General features: G+C 36.1%; 1 protein-coding gene across 1 annotated transcript in view; it reads left to right on the forward strand.

Moving 5' to 3' along the window:
* Positions 1–18519: 18519 nt before the first annotated feature.
* The window catches only part of LOC144435349 (uncharacterized), a 180079-nt gene continuing 178918 nt past the window's right edge, over positions 18520–19680 (forward strand). Inside the window, exon 1 of the mRNA XM_078123945.1 lies at positions 18520–18523. Within this exon, the coding sequence (XP_077980071.1) occupies positions 18520–18523 (4 nt within the window). The remainder of the gene's footprint in view (positions 18524–19680) is intronic.

Raw genomic sequence — 19680 nt, forward strand, 5'->3', positions numbered from 1 at the left:
CTCTTTGTGTTTGTTTGACCGGTTTGACGGTGTTGGTATTCTACGTTTCATGTTTTAACAGCCTTTTTTATATATCACAACTCTCACTAGAACTAGAGAAAGGTATACAGAGCCACACTTCTACAAGCACTGCGTTATCACACTGAGTGCTTTTTTGGATTCATCTATATTATGTCAGGTGGGAGAGTAATTGCTGTGACATTTCAGCGGGAATCGTAAAAAGCCTGCAATCACTGCATTGTGTTTGTTTCGGTTGTAATAAACTGGTTTATGTTATTGACAAGCCGTGGAATTATGGTGTGTGCAGCCGTCGTCAGGGTAACAAGTATCCTGTTGTTATTCCATTAACACTGCCGTGAGAAGTGGGGGAGAGAAAAGACGTGTAGAGTTGGAAGTTGTGCGTATTTAACGTCTGCAGTTCTACGGGATGCTAGATCTCGTAACAAAGTGAGCATCTGTTGATGAGTATGAATACACCTTATGCGGATAACAGCATAGGATTAACTCGAGTAAAGGTCTGACTACCTAACGGAACCCTATGTCTTCAAAAGTCGATACAGACAGACAACTAATTCAGGGTGGGAAAACGCTGAGGAAAATCAGTTCCTTCGAGAGATCGGTAGATAAGAAAAAATCGCTCATTATTTGCACTCTCTTTATCGGTGGAGCATGGATTGTGATCGGAATAACTATTTTCATGGTTGGATATTCGATGAATAACAAGAAACTCCGTCCTTGGAATAGTCCGTGTATAGCAGGTGTTCTGTTGATTGTCATAGGGTGTTTACTTGTGATTATACCGTGTTTTCTTATGGGACTCAAAGAATATTGTGCTAGAAAAATGGAACGAAGGAAAAACATTCGCATTACTTCTCTTCGGAACACGCAAATTACCCCGGCGTTAAAAGTTAACGGCAATGATAACGAATCACCTAAGGAGAGACAAACTATTAAAGCCATGAAGCATAATGGCAAAAGTAATGGCAATGGTCCCACTCAAGTGAAGCGAATTGTGGTGATGCCGAGAAAAAAGAGACAACCTATGATTGAGGTCCAATTTCATCAAGACGGAGCTCCGGCTGAATGCTCAGATCAGACGTAATTATTCGCGGTGTGCTCAAATTACTCGGAGTATATATATCACAAGTTTGCGATGTAATAACGGTCGAAAAATATCCTTGCTGATGGAATGCATCATTAACGTTTGATATGCTCATTAATGAACATACAGTTGAAGACTACACAATTATCGATAATGATTGCACATAGAATATCTAACGTCGTTTATGTTATAAAAGATATATGTGGATCGATGCGTTTGGCAAAGCCTGTGGGGTTGTTTTCTGCCAGCAAACTTCCGGAACAAAAGCTTAATTTTATTATGATATGCTACATGCTATCACCTCACTGCCATTATCACTCAATGGTGATGATGAGCTAAAACCGATGATTGCACGTCTGTGACTAGAAGAGCAAACGTCATTTACGTTATACAAGTTTTATGTGGATCAATGAATTTAGCAAAGCCTGTGGGGTGTTTCTGTCCGCAAACTTAACAGACAACAGCTTAACTTTCTTATGATACGCTGCATGTTACCAGCTCACTGACATTATCACTTCAGTGATGACGATGAGCTGTAAAACTAATGTGACTGTAGTTCTCAATAGACTCAAGTAACGTTCTTGTGTATAATGTACACTGGAGCTAGGGCTAGGAAATACTTTCGATGCCAGAGCAATGTATAGAAAATGTGTACATCTAATGATACCCGAAGAAAGGTAGTCCCATTTCTATACTTTACGTTCAAAATTGGGGAAACTGTTCCATACCAGTGGGGTGGACTTAATAGATAAATAATACAGATGTGCAAATGTTGACTTTGAGCGCAAATAAAGCCATATATTCGACATAAAAGCATTATTTTATACAGAAACGTTGTTTTTTCCTAATTTTTCGAAGGCAAAATGAAATGCAATTGATTGTTTGATTCTCTCTTTTACATAGTGATTATTGTGACGTTGTGATTAGGATTCATAAATATGAATTTATGGTTTTGATTATTTATATATATATATATATATATATATATATATATATATATATATATATATGTATATATATATATATATATATATATGTATATATATATATATATATAGAGAGAGAGAGAGAGAGAGAGAGTTTCATTCTTCTTTCGCGAAGTAGAGCACTCAATCACCTCGTCATCTTTCATTTTTATGTGTGTATATATATATGCATGTACAGTTTTGAAACAGTATTTTTTTAATAAGAGTGCATAAGGCTGTATTTATGATCAAGATGGACGTACACACTCTATGGGATCATTCAGATATTCCATCTAGTTTGCTAGTTTGCTTACAGAATTACACATACGGCGAGGGCACAGTTAATTTCATTTAATAGTTTAAGTTCCTTTTTATAAAAAAAAAACTTTTGTTACGTTGAATCAAAACGCATAATATAGTAATGATGTTATGTTTAAACTGTTAGTAGATCTAATTACGTTTAGTTGTAATATATTTTTCGTCCTTTCATTTTAAGCAATGCAATATGTCACTAATGCATGGATTACAGTGACCTTCAATGTCATCGTTCTAAATGAAAGTACGTACAGTTGTCAACGAGAAATAATGGAAATCATCGGCTTGCCTAAAGCTCAAAAAGATTAATGGATGTATTCTATGTCCTGACACTCATTAATCCCATCAGGTAGTCATTGCAAAGCGTTGTGTGTTTTGTGTCAGGATGCTTCATGTCAGATAAAACATTCTAGCCCTAAAACGTTTGTAACCTTTTAGAGCTCTACATGGTGCCAGGGTATCTAATAATGTCATTAATTTCAAAGTTAATTAAACGGTTGCTTCATTTGATATGTGACATGCCAGTCATGGAAAATTGACACATGTTAAATACACTATTATCATTATCCTGAAGCTTACAAGGTTAACCCTGTTATTTATACAATGAGAAATTGCCACGTTCGAAATTAAGGATGTCAATTTTAGCTTCAATAAGAAAGTCGGTGAATAGCAAATCAAATAAGAACTCGAATTAGCATGCTAACGTATTTGGGTAATGTACAAACTGGAATGTGTACAACATAATGTCCCCATTTTTAATATTTGAAATGATTTGATGCGCTATACAGGTAACTAATACACAGTGGAATTTCGAAAACAAACGAACGTGCATTTAGTACCATTACAGGAGAATTAAAGATGCCTTGGTGTTTAACTCATGATACAGCAGGGTGTTTTTAAGCACGTAGAGACAACTTCAAATGCAACAGAAACAATTATAGAGTTGGTAGAATTAGAAGCAGAAGGCAGTTGATTATCAATTGGAAAGTGAGCAATTGATCAATTGAAGCCATCAAAATCATGCTTCAGCAGAAGCCTGTTTCTACTGCACCGTAAACAAATGGTAATGCTTATCACCTTTCAATGTGATCCTGCTGTGTATGGTGTCTCTATCATTGTTAGTCTGGGGTTGAATTATGTCTATCTTTAGTAGAAAACACCCATTCTCGCAAACCAGTGAACTTATTTTGCTGAAGCAACGAAATATGCGTCTTGGACGGTGCCGTAAAAGAGGTTGTGGTCTGCAACGATGAAAACCGCCATGAGTGAAACACCAAGGCAGCCGTCAGTTTTCCTGTAAGTTTGAAGCTGTCGAATTAACAACCTCTTTCATGAATAAAACTGTCGTCAAGTTTTTTTAGAGTAAGCAGGATATCTATGCAATCAATTCTCGTTAAAAACATTAACACAATTGAAATTAATGTCATATAGCGGAGTTTTGAAACAGATTTCACTCTTTCATCGCTTTGTTTTAAAAATCTATTACCATAAATCACCTTACTTAGGAATTTCCTTTTCGGCACACTGTCATTAGCATTTGCACTTATCACGTTACAAGCGCAACAAACTTTGTCCGGAAATCCTCGTCTGATCTTTTCAGTTGTGATTACTTTCCCTTGATATGATGGACAGTGCCACTTACTGGGAAAAGGTCACCTGATCATTATACAATGCGTTCACAGAATGTCATTTTTAATAGATAAGACATCACGTACTATATTGTTCAAAGGAAATTAAATATTTATAGATGAAAAACTAACATGAGCAAATTAAATTAAATTTGCGGAATTGTGAATAGAAAAAATATTGAAGCTTCTGTATGGTTTGATTAAATAACGCTATGATTAATATCAAAACCTCACACTTGGGGAAAACGGTAACTCCTAACGCGTACCTAAGGGTTAAGGTTGAATTAAGACCCTATGAAGGTTAAACTTATAAATTGATTTCAGAATTACATAATACTTAAAATGTTGTATACATTGATCACGTTCGAGAGAATCGCTTTTCTTTTCGGTTTGCAATCAGATAAATGCATGAAATAGCTACGTTATGAGTGTGAATTGCTGGAAATCGATTGGTAATTATAGTGTTACTATAGAAACGTCTACAATTGTATGCTTTTAATAAGGCTTAATTGATTTATTCGCGTGTAATATATATTTATTAAACATAACTATATAAACACGCAACGAATGAAGGTAAAAATAGAGGCATGCATTGGTGTCTTTATAACCGCATTTAATGGTGTGTTTTTGCACGAACTGGAATTGTTTAAAAATATAATCCCGTTAATGATGTGTTTTTGCACGAACTGGAATTGTTTTAAAAATGAATCCATACCCCAGGTCATTGTAGTCAAATGAGCCTAAATAGAAAACTTGGCTGCCTTTTACATATTTTGTTTTCATTCCCTAAAGAATATCCATCGTTCATTTTGCTTCATAATTAATACCATTAGTTTAATATACTTCATGTATTCTTTTAAGCACATCTTTAGAATCGAGAGAAAGTTTTGTCAAGGTATGCAATACATAAATGCCATATGCCTTACAAAAATCTATATTTTTAGTTCCATCTATCAATTAATTGTACATTTGTCGATTTCAATGCATTAATGATTTGTCAGGACATTACACAAATACTATATCAGCAAAGAGATTCGTTGTTTATAATTTAAACCATACAAATACAGAACCTAGGGGGCAGAATTAAAACCATGTTAATATTTGAAAGGATACATATATCTCAAGCTGTCATAACCTTTTCAGAAAAGCTATATAATTAATGCAGTAGGTAATATTTATGACAGATTTATGGACTTTGCAATCCCATGATAAATCTCTTATGAAGCAAACAAAAGCTATAATACTTCGTAATACATTTTCGGTTGAAAAGCAGTCATCAGCTGTGTTCGCAACGTTTACATTTTTATGATTGCTTTAAAATCTGTTCAATGAATCATATGGTGTGCATGCTAATTACTTAATTACTACGGCAACAAGAAGATTGCTCTATAAATCGTTATTTTTCTCGGCTTTTAAAACATATTATGAGGTTTGTATTAAGCTACATTCATTATATGTCATGCTTTGGTACAGGTTGTTTGTGGAGATCAGCTTTCAATAATTGATGATATTTTAGAAGCAATTGTCGATATATTTCACATTCTCCTTGTTATGGTGTCATGATGGTTGAATGGTTTGACTTGCTGACTTCGAATCTGCAAATTGTCGGTTGCCTGGATGCTGCTTTCTTCTTCAAGTGTGTAAAGCCTTTTAACGAGATTTGATCCACGATTGTGTCTTGATCAATCCAGCTGTATAATCCAGCTGAAAACCTGGTATGATACAAGATGGCTTGTATGCCCCCAAGGGGGTAGTTGAGGAAGCAATGAAGGGTAGTTGTGTCATTAAACACCGTACCCGTGGCAGGGGTAATAATCCTATATCGCACCGTGGGAAGGAGTTGCATAAATGCTATCATATTATTATTGTGTGATGGATATGTAAATTGATACGATGATAAACCATTTCCATCAAATGCAACAAATACACTTATTTATTCATCCATTGTAATTACGAAGGCGGGCCTTATTAAAGTTAAAATTCACTTTGTCTGGAAATTTGTGAGCAGACTAACTGAGGATCTCTTAATGTTCCATTAAGTAAACAGTGTTTTAATGAAAGCAGGCATAATGTGATTTTTATGGTCGTGTCCTTTGTTCTAAAACAGTCTAGTAAAACTTCTTAATTTCAATGTTTTATTACTTCAACCAAAAGAACTAAATAAATGAGAAAGTCTTCATGACTTTACAAAAAGGTCGGTCTTCATGACAATAAGATTAATCACTGTACATGGCAGACTACGTGCAACACCAGCTAATCACTTGGCGAGACTTTGCCATAACAAGATAATGAGCTATTTCTATTCGAATAGGTATCAATACGTGAGCACACACCATCGCATATACATAATGTATCAATGATCTTGCTCTAATTCTCACTTTAAGTCGGTCGCAGTCATATAAAGTGATTTTTAAGTTGTTAAAGGTTCACGTAAAAGTTTGAGTCAGCATCTGACAATGTGTGTTCTCACACGACATAACATACAAGCACACTTCAATTGGCGGAATTACTAGCAATGAGTAATTAATCCTCTTTTTCCGCTCCTATTTTGAGCGGGAAGTTGCCTCTGATTCTGATTGGTTCATTGTCCAACGTGTAGCTTGGATCCGACTTTTTGCAGTAAGCTCCGACTTTGTATCTCGGTCAAAGTCCGTGGTCAAAGTTTGAGCATGGTTATAGCAACGTTTAGGGAATCCCAATGGTAACGTGATATGGTATGGTATGAAGTGATGAAAGCTTTTGATAAATAACGACTGATCTGATGAAGTCGCGTTGTAGGGTGATTCTCATTCCCTGAGAGAAAATATGAGGGTTTTCACAATAAAAAGAACATTCACTTGTTTTAAATATGACTGACTTTTGCATTCTTCTCATAACATTAATTAGTTAACGATTATCGCGATAGAGCAATTATGAGGAAGAATGTTATGATAATAACGTAAACTTTATTCAAATTCGGAAAATTCATTTAAATACGATCACCACTAGCGCAGTACACAGGTGTCCTAGATTTAAAGCTGGATGATATCCGAGTATCTGGGGGAAGCCTTAATGTTCGGTAGGGTCAAACTAAGCGTCACCTTCCTAACGTATATATCCAGTTGATTTTTAACCAAACCCAACAGACGCTGCTTCGAATTCAGGGTGCAATGGTAAGAGAGGCGCACGAGCAAATCATTAAGCCACAGGCAATCCATGCATAATGTCATAATCTTCACAAAACGTCGGAGTAAGCCATAAGTTCAAAGAGAAAGCAACGTAGAAACACCCTTTAGTACCTCAACGCCATAAGTAGCTGCCGGGAATATATATTGTTGGAAAGACATTAAACATTAAATGCCATTTTAATGTTATTACTTTCTGTCAGATACATTACAATATCTATGGTTTGTCTGTAGATTGATTACATAGAATAAACGCCATATTGATGGCATGATAATACGCAAACTACGTGATTCAATTCGTATGTCTGTTTTCCACACTAGACATGTGTTGTTATAAGTGTATCCTGGATGATACCCGTATTAACTATACTGTTGTTCTTTTAAAGGAAGCCACACAGTTTCGAAATAGGTATTTATAAATAACTTTAATTCGTAATTACTATAAAAACAACTAACAAGTTTTCTATGTGTTGCTACCTTAAAACACAATGTGTACCATTATAAGTCATTGCTTTATCTTAATGTTAGTAAAAAAAAAAGGTAGAAATATATGTGTAAATATGTTAATTTTGTGTACATGAAGTTATTTATATAAAAATGGGAATATATTTTAATGACCAGATAACGTCCAGCCTGCACATATGTATATCGCTTCCCCATATATTGAACCATCACCAGGCTTGAATAGGTTGATTATGTGTGTTTACTTGTGATTAATTTTAAAAAGTGATAATTTGTGTTTTACTCATCTTTTGGTGTTTTTTAAAAATATTTCTTTAGTTACAAATAGACTTGGCCTATGTTGTTCCACATCTTTTTCTAAGCAACGAAATTATTGTAAAAATGTTTTATTGATTCAAAATTCAAAATAAATACCACTTTCCTATCTATATAGCCATTTAATATTGGCATGATGGTATATTCATACAAGTGATGGTTGTGAGTTACTCACGGTCATTTGCTGTGTGAAAGGTCACACTGGATGCGTATTACGATATACTAGTATTTTGGACATACATACAGGTATGTTATTCAATGCATTGGTGACCCTAACTCGACTTCGCCGTATAAATAGTATAGTAGAACCCTTGTTTTTCTTTCTTTATTAATTCGCTTGTCATCAGATAAATGGAAAATTAGACAACTTGCTTTCGCAAAATTACGTAGGATACGTGCATCATGACTTGCTCAGGTTTGATTTCTCTTAATCATGTGACAAACATACACAAGTTCACATTTTGAATTATTCCAAACGTATTATACGATAAATTAAATATGCTAACTTTTACCTTTGATAAACAATGTCACCGAAATGAAATTGTTATGGTATCATAGCCGCTTGCACCACATTGTGTATTCTCAGCTGTCCAAAGCAGGCTAGGCTATTCCTTTGCGTCTGCGTACATACCTTAATGATGGCTTTCATTAAACAAACTCAAATTTCATTGTGATGCTCAACATTTACCAAATCCTTCAACAAAATCACGAGAACAAAACAATGTTAAAGATACTATGCCCATATAGGGATAGGGAGATAATAATGCCTTGTTGTGGTGCGAATTACTGCAAGTATCCCTGGTGCATGCAACAGGTGGTTCGTGTTAATAAAGACCCCCTGATTGATGTCTTTTTAAAAAGCAGCATGTTGATCACCGCGATGTCATAAAAAGGTTGTTGGTTTATACGATTGAAATGCAATCGGTTTTAGCGCCCTCGTGCGATGCACGAAATAACTACTTGTTGAGCACATTTGTTGTATCGACAATTCTCTGGAAAGAGTAATCTTTCACCAAACTTATGCAATCGTCTGCATCAGTGAAACAATTTTTTAGTACACACATAATTTACTTTCAAATGTATACATGTGTTTTGAATAAGGGTTGCTACAGTGATCAAGAAGGAACCAAGGCCCATTTTCGGATTTCATTGACATATACTCTGAGTAAAAATCAGGGAGATATGTAAATAAGTAGATAGAATAAGTAAATAGGGCACAGTTTCCAAATGGAATGAGTACACACTTATCTAAGGTCTGCAGTAGGGGATGTGAATTTCGCAATTCATGAATATAATGCAAATGATGATACGCTGACTCTGAATTGGTATCAACGTATTTCAATTTACACTGCGTGGGATAATCTGTAACTAAGACCGATTTTCATCTTGTGTCGTGTCGATTGCGTATGAAATATTATAAAAAATACACATACATACATACATACATACATACATACATACATGCATACATACATACATACATACATACATACATACATACATACATACATACATACATACATACATACATACATACATACATACATACATACATACATACATACATACATACATACATACATACATACATACATACATACATACATACATACATACATACATACATACATACATACATACATACATACATACATAGAAATGCATAAGGAACTAATAAACCAGTCCGTATATATAGCTGTTAAATCCGACGTTTCGAATAAATATTCTTTTTCAAAGGAAAAATTGGCGAGACAGAGAAATGCCAGGTGAAAACCCGAACATTTCTAAATAATACATACATACATACATACATACATACATACATACATACATACATACATACATACATACATACATACATATTATTAAAGGAATATTTCGATGTTGAAAAGTGCGATATCATCAGCGGAATTTTAAAGGGAGGTTTTGGATCAAAAACACGAAGGCCAAATATCATTCCCTAGCAGTCTGTACAAACCATCTGCAGCAGAAGTTCCAAGTAACTGAATAGTTTAAACAATAACGCGAACTAATGAGGGCGCAAGTCAAATACAAACTGAACCAATACAAATCAGTAAATAGGTGACAGGGAGGAAGAACATGATAAAACCTTCCATCTTTCACCACACAAAAAGTCCAATTTACCCACCTTTACCCAACCTGTCCAGGGGTAGTATGAGATGCAGTACAACTTTTGACTGTCTGCAGCCCACAGAGGAGAGATCACTGAGAATAAATCAGGCCATAGGAAGAACTTTGTTTCATACTCACCACAATAACACATCCTCTGCTCAAGATTTACCCGGTGGAAAGACATGGCCAAAGGACATGAAAACTCATTCTGTCGGTTCTATGCTTTGCAGTAATTACTAGTATTTAGCATTCACGTTCATTATGTAAATTTGGACTTTAATGACAATAAATGGCAGAACACTCGTAAGGGATCATGGTGGCCTGGCATGTGTATAAACTTTTCCATGGGTATACTCTCGTTGGTCCAGTTGTGTTTTTCAACGTATCTACTTCGACAACAAGAGGACATAGTTTGAAATTATTGAAGGACAGATCCAGATTGGATATACGTAAATATTTTTTTCGATCAACGTGTCGTAGACATTTGGAACAGTTCACCACAAAGGGTTATTGCTAATTCATCAATTAATCATTTTAAAGCGTGTATTGATAACCACCTCAGAAAAGTAAGGGGTCTTTAATTAAAAGCCTCAATTGCTTCCTACCCCACGTAAATTAATGGTAAATGGTAAAAATGTCCAGGATCGGAGAGACGAATGGACGTAGCACATATGCTGAGTGCTCCAGCTGTCCTGATTGTGTTTGTCTCGGCTTTGGATATAAACCTGCCTGATGTCTACTGAGTACAAGTTATCCCGTGTACAAGTAGAGATATTATAGCAGTTCCTTGTATTAGTTACATTTATCTGCCTGCTGGGTGCAGAGGTTGAAGTAACACTGGTGGAGAAACTTTAAAGCAACACTATGATAAGATGCCATACTGTGTAAATATCACTTACTTACTGTAATCTGTTATTAGGGATATTATATAGAGTTATTTTGGTTTTCTTGCTTTTTTATTATAATTAATAATGCTTGACAATACTTGTACGTGTCAAATGCATTTTCTCTAGAGTTCTATGGAAACTCCAATGTTGATATCAAAGTCACACTTTTGATTCTGGACGTTGATGGCGTGTCTCCTGTCAATGATAGAAATCTTTATTATGATATATTTAAGCATTTTTTCTCAAAAATTTGCAAGGGATGTCTTCATTGAATTCGTCAAGCCAGCCATTATCAGGAAAATGTCTTGTTAATTTAAAATTTATCGGATTTCAGAACTTATACATGAAGGTATTAATGCCAAAAGGGTCTAGTGACGAAAATGACATTTTCGAGAATTCAATGAAAACTATAGTTTCTCATACAAATTGTCCTTTTAGATATTTTTAGCCCTGATCAGCAATAAACATTAGGATTTCAAACAAGCGGACATCTACAACTGAACTGTTAATAAATGTATTATTCAGACAATTACATAAACGAACGCCGCACACCTTTAATACGGATTACTTGTGAAGTGTACACAAGTAATTGCAATTTTCATTATAGTTCCACCTAGTGTTAGAAAAGGGGCGGTTCTTTTGACAATGTGTCTTTTCAAGGACTTTGCTGGCCTTTATCAGACTTAAACACAATTGCATTTAATATATGAAATCATACTTAATAATGACATTGAAATTGAAATATATAAATAATAGTTCCATTATATACTACCTTGAATACGGAAAATGCACTGAACATGTTTACATGTTGAGATGTAAAACTTTATATACATGAGAAAACCTGGGAGACCAAGGTCTTAATGTTAGTTAGGCAAAATAAATTGAAAAAAAAAGGTTGCGTGTTTCCGATAACTCGACCGACCCTAGTGTAAACCTCCTAAACAATCTTTGAACATTTAAAAATGAGAATTCTTTGTTCTCTTGACCTTCATTCACATCGCTGTTTTCTTTCCCCAGTGATGCTTGTACATATTTGATCAAACTATCACGGAGTGGTTATTCTGACCGAAATTTCGTCTGGTTTTGGGTTGAAGCAATATTTTCCAAATAATTAAACAGATGAATCAATATTAAAAAAAATAATAACCCGACCTATTCACCTTATATTCTGAGGCCATGTTATGGGAAACACACAATCATTTTTTTCGCCTAAGCATCTATTATCTCTGGTTTCCTATTTGAGTTTTCGCAACTTCAGACTGCAGTATATGAATATTTGACTTTTGATATGCAACGTGTTATCATTTGTATCAGGCCTACACGTTTTTCACGGAGTGGGTCCAGAAGGAAAGTTTTCGTTAAACTTTTATGAAGCTGTCGAGTTTTGTAAAGTGTACGGTACCAAAATAGCCGCATACGATGAACTGTTTACCGCCTGGGAAGCTGGATTTCATATGTGTAGTGCAGGATTGCTGAAGGATACAAGTGTGAGATTTCCTATGCAGCTTGTTCATCCACAGTGTGGTAACATGATTGGTATCGTTAACTGGGGATATAGACTTAAATCTCAACGTTTTGATGTGTTCTGCTATTCAGGTATGGTGAAGCTACATCAACATCTATGTAATTTATAAACGAATAACTGATGAGTTATGTATTATTTAACGTTCTTATTGCACGACCAAAACATTCTAATTACCTGCGAGTAACGTTTCGCCAGACCTGGTCGACAAGATAGAATAATGAAGAAAAGTTAGTACATATTAGGTAAATTTTGCATATGTACAATTCTGAGTCATTTTGCCAGACATTGCATAAAATCTATTTTGTTCAGTTCCAGAGGTTGTATTAGGAGAATATGAGGATTAGAGTAACACACCACACTCAGGATATCATTAAACAAACATTTTCAAAAGCAGAGTTTCACCATGGTTACGTTTTGTCAAACTGTCTGTTTGTTATGTCATACCGCTTGGTCGCGTGGTGGCGATGAAGTGATTGTAAATATGATGAAGTTGATACTCCCCCTCGTCTCTGTTCATGGTAGATGCCCCTTGTCTTCTGATCTGGATGGATTCTCTGATTTGTCTTGGCAGCTGACTTGTTGTAATCCTTCGAATCTCGTCTCATTGTAGCACGGGTGAAAGTCCTGGCACTGATCTCATCCACCTCTTTATTTCTTGTGTTCTTTCGTGCGAACTCCAAGACTTCTCCCTGCTTCCACACGACTGGCATGGAATCTTGTATATACAATCACCGACCTTACAACTTGTATCACGTTCGGGTTTGTCTTTAGGATGGACTAGGATGTTCCGCAAGGTGGTATATGGTCTCATCGCTGTGTTAATACCATACTGGTTAAATACCCTGGCCAACGTCTCTGCTGATTTCTCCACATATGGAATCACCACCAGACATTTTGTCTTTTCTGTTGAATCTTGACTTCCAAATCTTCTAGGGCTCTCTGTATTGACCATTCTGGATAACTACATCTTTTCAGAACCCTTTTGATGTGTTCATCCTCTTTGATTCCTCGTCACAAGTAATGATGTTCTCTTACTTCTATCTAATAAAGTTCTTATCACTCCCAATTTTTGATGAAGAGGATGGTCGGAAGCAAAGTTCAAGTACTGGTCTGTGAGGGTTTTCTTCATCATATTCATAATCACGTCATCATTGCCACCACGCCACCAAGCGGTATGACATAACAAACAGACAGTCGACCACGTCAGGCGAAACGTTACTTGCAGGTAATTAGAATGTTTTGGTCGACGTACAATGAGAACCGTTATAATACTATGCTTTACCGACCTGATGAATTTTTTCAAGGATAATAAATGCTATGTTTGTCTAGCAATCCCACCCCGTCTCTCTGTGTCTGTCTGTCTGTCTCTCTGTCTCTCTGTCTCTCTCTCTCTCTCCTGTTCTTTTAAAGGGGCAACCTAGATTCGAAATAGGTATTTAATTTGCATTTTAAATTAATAAAGCAAATTTAGTACGTTGTCCTACCTTAAAATCAATTCAAATAATAAGTCCGTGTTTGTAACTAGACTCAATAAAAGCAGAAAACATGTGTAAAACTTGTGTAAACATTTGTTAATTGCATGTGCAGGAAGTGATTTGTAAAGAAACGGAAACAATTTAATTCTGTACTTGTATCTCTCGATTTCAAATATATTGATTCGTCATGTCTATGTTGTTCCAGTTTTCAGAAACCGATGGAACGTCACAACTTTATCGTTGAGTCTAGCATTTGCTTTACAATCAGGAAGGTAGCGATAGCTTAGAGTTAAAATGAATCGAGAGTAATGCCATCGTTCAGGCAACATATATATAGCAGATAATGTGAAGCAATTTATCAGGTTCATTCTGATTGATTAGGAAACAAAGCAAACAAGCACATCTGTTGTCTGCATTGTTAATGGGTGATAAAGTCTTTGTATGTTTTCCAATCAGTGGTTACCTTGTAATAGTTTCACATCGCTCCGAACATAGTGCAAGTGGTAACTAGGTATATACACGTATGGACATAGTATGCAATTGACCACTCTCATAGTCCTGATATGGAGGATCGACACTCAGTTATGTATTTACGTTTAAAACACAATAACATTCGCTAATAAACACTAATTATCACCAAGCAGTGATTCAGCAACCATATTTACATCACTTACATTTTTTAAACTTCTGAAATAATGGACCACAAAACTTGGAGTTTCTGATTGGCACAATGAGCTAGAGTCAATCCTACAAATATCATCATTTCTATCAATACTAATATATTTATTACAACCATTTCTAATACTCAAAATATCAGTCATTGCTTATCTCCTATAGTGACTTTGCCGTCTGTTACGTCAGTTAGTTGTTTAGAATATCTATTTCGGAATTATTTATCTGACCATGGACACTCCTGTTTTGGGGTATTTAGCCATCAAACTTTTAACTTCAAACCTAATACGCAAACATCCTGAAAATAGCACTAATCTTCGATGTCGCATTTCCCCTTTTGATACGTGAGTGATCGATTTCCGCTTATGCTTGTTCCACCTTGCTTGTGAACATAGCTGGACTTGTTTCTTTTAACGTCCAACACTCTAGGCAACAGATATATATTATGCACATAAAAATTCCCCAAAACTGTCATCCAATCTCCGTATACATACCAGCTTCAACAACCATTAAATATGCGACTTGCAATTTAAGGATGGCGTCCCACGGGAAATTAGTTGGCAACATCAGTAATCAATTATTTTAGCTTAGTAAACCCTAATTATTCTAAGGTAGCGGACATCTATTTGAAGGTCACGGCATTGAGAGTTTTCTTCGTTGATTGACATGTTTATCGACTAATGGTAACTTGAGATATACGCAGTCCGTTTCCATTTCACATAAACTTACATTACCCATATTCTTACATTTAGGTATTTTTCATCCTGAAACAACCTAGCGAGAGATCAAAAATTGCCTACCTAGGGGGCCTTATTCCCCAAGACTCCAGTTAAAATCCTCGTTTGCACGGCTATATGTACGTGTGTTCCCAGCTTGTAGCAGATTTCGTTTTGAAATACGATTTGTATCCTTTGAAAGGTTGCTTTTGGTGAGATCATTCCCTTTATTTATTCCTTGCATTTTTGGTTACGCTTTCTTGCAGACACTTTTCATCGGCAAGCCGTTAGTAGCCAATTTTCTGTTCAGTTTTGTGGCGGTAATGTTTTCCCGCCTGTTTCTGGACATTACTTCGTCCAATTCGTTGTTCTGTATTTTTCGATTGAGAACTTTTTAGGTGTTAGGTTGCTTGTTTTTTTTCGGTCAGGGGATACTTATTCGAGTTTTGAAATATAGCTTTTCCCCGTTTGTGACATTTTCAGTGTTCGTATTAGAGATTGCTCGCGCGGACATTGTTTTGTTCGGAACGCTATTTCGAGTGATCGTTTTGAGCAGTGAGCTCGATTTCTCTGCATTTTATTTTCATACTGCCACTTGTTGTGTTTGTTGGTGGTTGTTGTGATCGTGTTTCACTGGCAGAAAATCGATACCACAATTAATTCTACAACTACACTTTTGTATCCCGTAACTAGTGTTGTTTGTCATTTGCTCTGCGTTTATGGAATATTTGTAATTCAATATCGGGCAGTGTTTTAGTATATTGCGAGTTCGTTGTCTAGACTGATTTACGATCTGACTGATTTTCGAATTCTCCTCTGCCTTGATTTGTGTTTATGCTAGCTGTGGTCATGTTTTGCTGACGAGACCTTTGCTCCTTAAACAGTTTATTTTGATAAAGTGCATGGTGTACAGTCTTTGCCGACAAACGGAAGACGGGAACTCAACGTGACGCATAGTTTTTGGGCAATCGCTTCTACGTTTTCATATCTTTCCCTTTCATTGAGTCGATCTTGTTTCAATTAAGATGGCCGATTCCGAAAATTTGTAAGTCTTCGACCAGGGAGAATTTAAGGGGGAAAGGAGGTTCGGCCGCCGTCAGCCCGTTTCTGAAGTTGTGGAGAAAACAGATTCGGTTGTTGAAAAAATGGCGGCACCCACAGAGCACGCTAAACGAACTGTACCTCCGAAGACCATTAAACAGTCAGTTCAAATGGCCAGTAAATAGAAGACATATGTTAAACGTCTATCAAAAGGTCACACTGGTCCGTAGGGATATTTTGCTAGAAAACAGTGTGCTTCCTACATCGAGCAAAGTAACCAGGGAAAGAAAAAAAGATAGTTTTAAAACTCAATGAGTGAATTGATCAATATCACACACAAAATAAGTTATATTGCACCACAAAAATTGATCATTCAATCGATCAATCATTCAACCAAATAATAAATCAATCAATCAATAAATCAACCGATCGATCGATCGATCAATCAATCAGTTACATGCTCGCTGCCCCCTGTGCACAAACTAAACGTACTCAGGCTAATTATAATACCATTAAGCAGCCTTATCAGGGCCGAAAGTCACAGATGTTCCAAATCCAAAACAATTTAAGGAACCCTAAACAATTCATTGCTCTAAACAATCGCGTTACTTTCGTCCTAGTAACCAGTCTAAAGACATTTTTTAGCGAAGGACAGTCTACCCAAAACGGGAAGACTTTTTGACTGCCTAGCTTTTACCCCCAATCCAACTACCCATTCATTCTGCCCCCCCCCCCCCAGTTCTCTACCTGTGGGAGGACGTTTGAAATGTTTTATCAGCCAGTGACAGGACATTACACAGGACAGCTGAGTTTTGTCAGTAGTGGGAGTGGATACAGACTCCCTTTCAAGAATATAGAGTTGGTCCCCCTCTCTCTTCCCCTGCCTTCCAATTTGCGTCTAGATCCAGCAAAGAGGATATTCAGGACTTGTTGGCAAAGAAAGTCATCAGAGTAGTGGAGCCCATACAGGTCAGAGGTTATGTCATTCATCTCTTTGTGGTATCAAAAAGTCAGGGGGTGGAGTCCGATTCTAGACTTAAGTCGGCTAAACAAACATTTAGTGGTTCCAAGCTTAAAACACTGTTTTTCGTATTGCCTTAGCAACAGTACTTAGGCATGGTGAATTATATGCTTTCAGTATACAGAAGGAATTAATATGTGATATTAACTCATCAAGAGCCGTGCTGATGGCGACTGTTGGTTTTTTAGCCTAGAACCAGGTAGCCTCCCAACCACCAAAACCAGTTCATATTAAGACATTAAAACCTTTTGTCGGAGAAGACTCGTCAGATAAATGTTTATGTCCTGTTAGAGCGCTTTGTTGGTATTTAGCCAGAACAACGTTGATCAAAGGATATTGGAAGAGATTATTCATTCCATGCAAAACTAATTCTCCTCTAGATATAAGTAGTCAGTCTCTATCCAGGTGGATAGTACAGACAATTCATTTATGTCATCAGTTAGCTGGTGAAGGTGATGATAAACTAGCTGGTGTCAAGGCTCATGATGTAGGAGCAGTAGCTGTATCATGGCTCTTTTCTCTGGAATAGCTCCCAGGAAATCATGGAATCAGTCCGTTATTGATCTAATAACACTTCCACATCCTTCTACTTGAGAGATAGGGCATCAGAAGTAGATGGTATGTTTCAGCTTGGACCTATTGTTGCAGCACAGAATGTGCTTGGGGGAACTAAGTAATGGATCTTCATGTTCTTCTACAAGCTGGGCACATTCCTAAATTAAGGAGTTTCATTTTAGTTGTGCTTGCCCTGTCTCCTCCTTGTGGTTGTGTTCACGTTTTGCTTTGATATTCTATACCTCAATGTAAGAATGTGGGTACGTTTTTGTGAAATGGAACTGTGGTTTCTTTGAAAACTAAAATTTCATGAACATATACTTAATTTCCATATTCTACTACCCACCACCTCCCCTTTTTACAGGGCAAGGCTTGTAATATGTTTATGGTAGCACACTAGTTAGTGGATTGCTTCGGTTATTTTCAACTGGAGCATTGGGGGAATAGGGCCCGCCCTCCCCCCCGCCCCCACCCCTAAGTAAGCATTTTTTGATCTCTCGCTAGGTTATTTGGGGATAAGGATAAATACCTAAATGTAAGAATATGGGTAAGTATATGTTCATGGAAATTAGTTCCAAAGGAAACTACAGTCACAATTACATATGAAAGGGTTCATTAGTATCGAAAAAAACAACTGAAATATATATAACCAATATACCACTGGCCACTTATTGGACGATATAATGTACCTTTTTTATACTAGTTACTAGTTTACGGATCTCAGTCCCTATACAAGCGATCTTTAATGTACTTTTACTTAGTATTAGCATATAAGTGTTCATTCGATGTTCAAAATCAACCGATAAGGTGACGTGGGGAAAAAACCATCTCTTTTGTTAGTAAAACGACTAATTTTTCTCCGAAGTACTGTTTAAAACTGCTGCATAAATTATTGACGTGTGACTTAATGCAATCTGACTTATTAGCTTTAAGGAGTGTTCACTTTCAACTTTCGGGGTGGGTATTATGTAATTTTCAAATATTGATATTTTATGGGTGGTGGATGGCATAGCAACTGTATCATGATCCATATTTTAATATTAATTATTTTAATTAACTGTTTTATTATTTTAATGAATTGACTAAAATTTCATATTTCAATTACCAATTTAACATTGCTATCACAACTCACCATGCGGTTACATGATTATTATCATTACGGGGGTTGTCACCAGAAGAATACAACTCACTGAAGGATTGAAGTAACGAGTTTCCATCAAAAATTATGTTATGCTATATTAAATTCCATAACGTCATCTCAAGTAGATTATACGTGTAACTTGATACTGTTAAGTTGTTATATTGCTTGTGGTTTGCAATGGTCAATGTTCCACCGAAATATTCTACCATTTGAAAGTTGATGTGATGTTGGCACTAAGAATAGCATACCGATCAATTCTATTTTCCATCCTTTGTTTTTCGAGCTATGTGAATCGAAGTCAAGGTATGTATACATACTAATGCCATGATAATATACGTTCCCTTTATATATATATATAGTACGTCTTCCTATACGCTATAGCTATTCAGTGGTCCATTTTGTATAACAATTTGAACAATGGAATGGAACAAGCAAGGGGATAGAGTTGTTCAATTTAGAAATATAGTCATGAACGGTAAACCCTTTCCATTTTTTAGTCAGAACGGGAATATATTTATGCTTGCATGTTCTTCTCCTATCGACTTAACCTTCACATAATACCT

The sequence above is a fragment of the Glandiceps talaboti genome, chromosome 5, assembly GCF_964340395.1.
Source record: "Glandiceps talaboti chromosome 5, keGlaTala1.1, whole genome shotgun sequence".
NCBI classification, from domain to species: domain Eukaryota; kingdom Metazoa; phylum Hemichordata; class Enteropneusta; family Spengelidae; genus Glandiceps; species Glandiceps talaboti.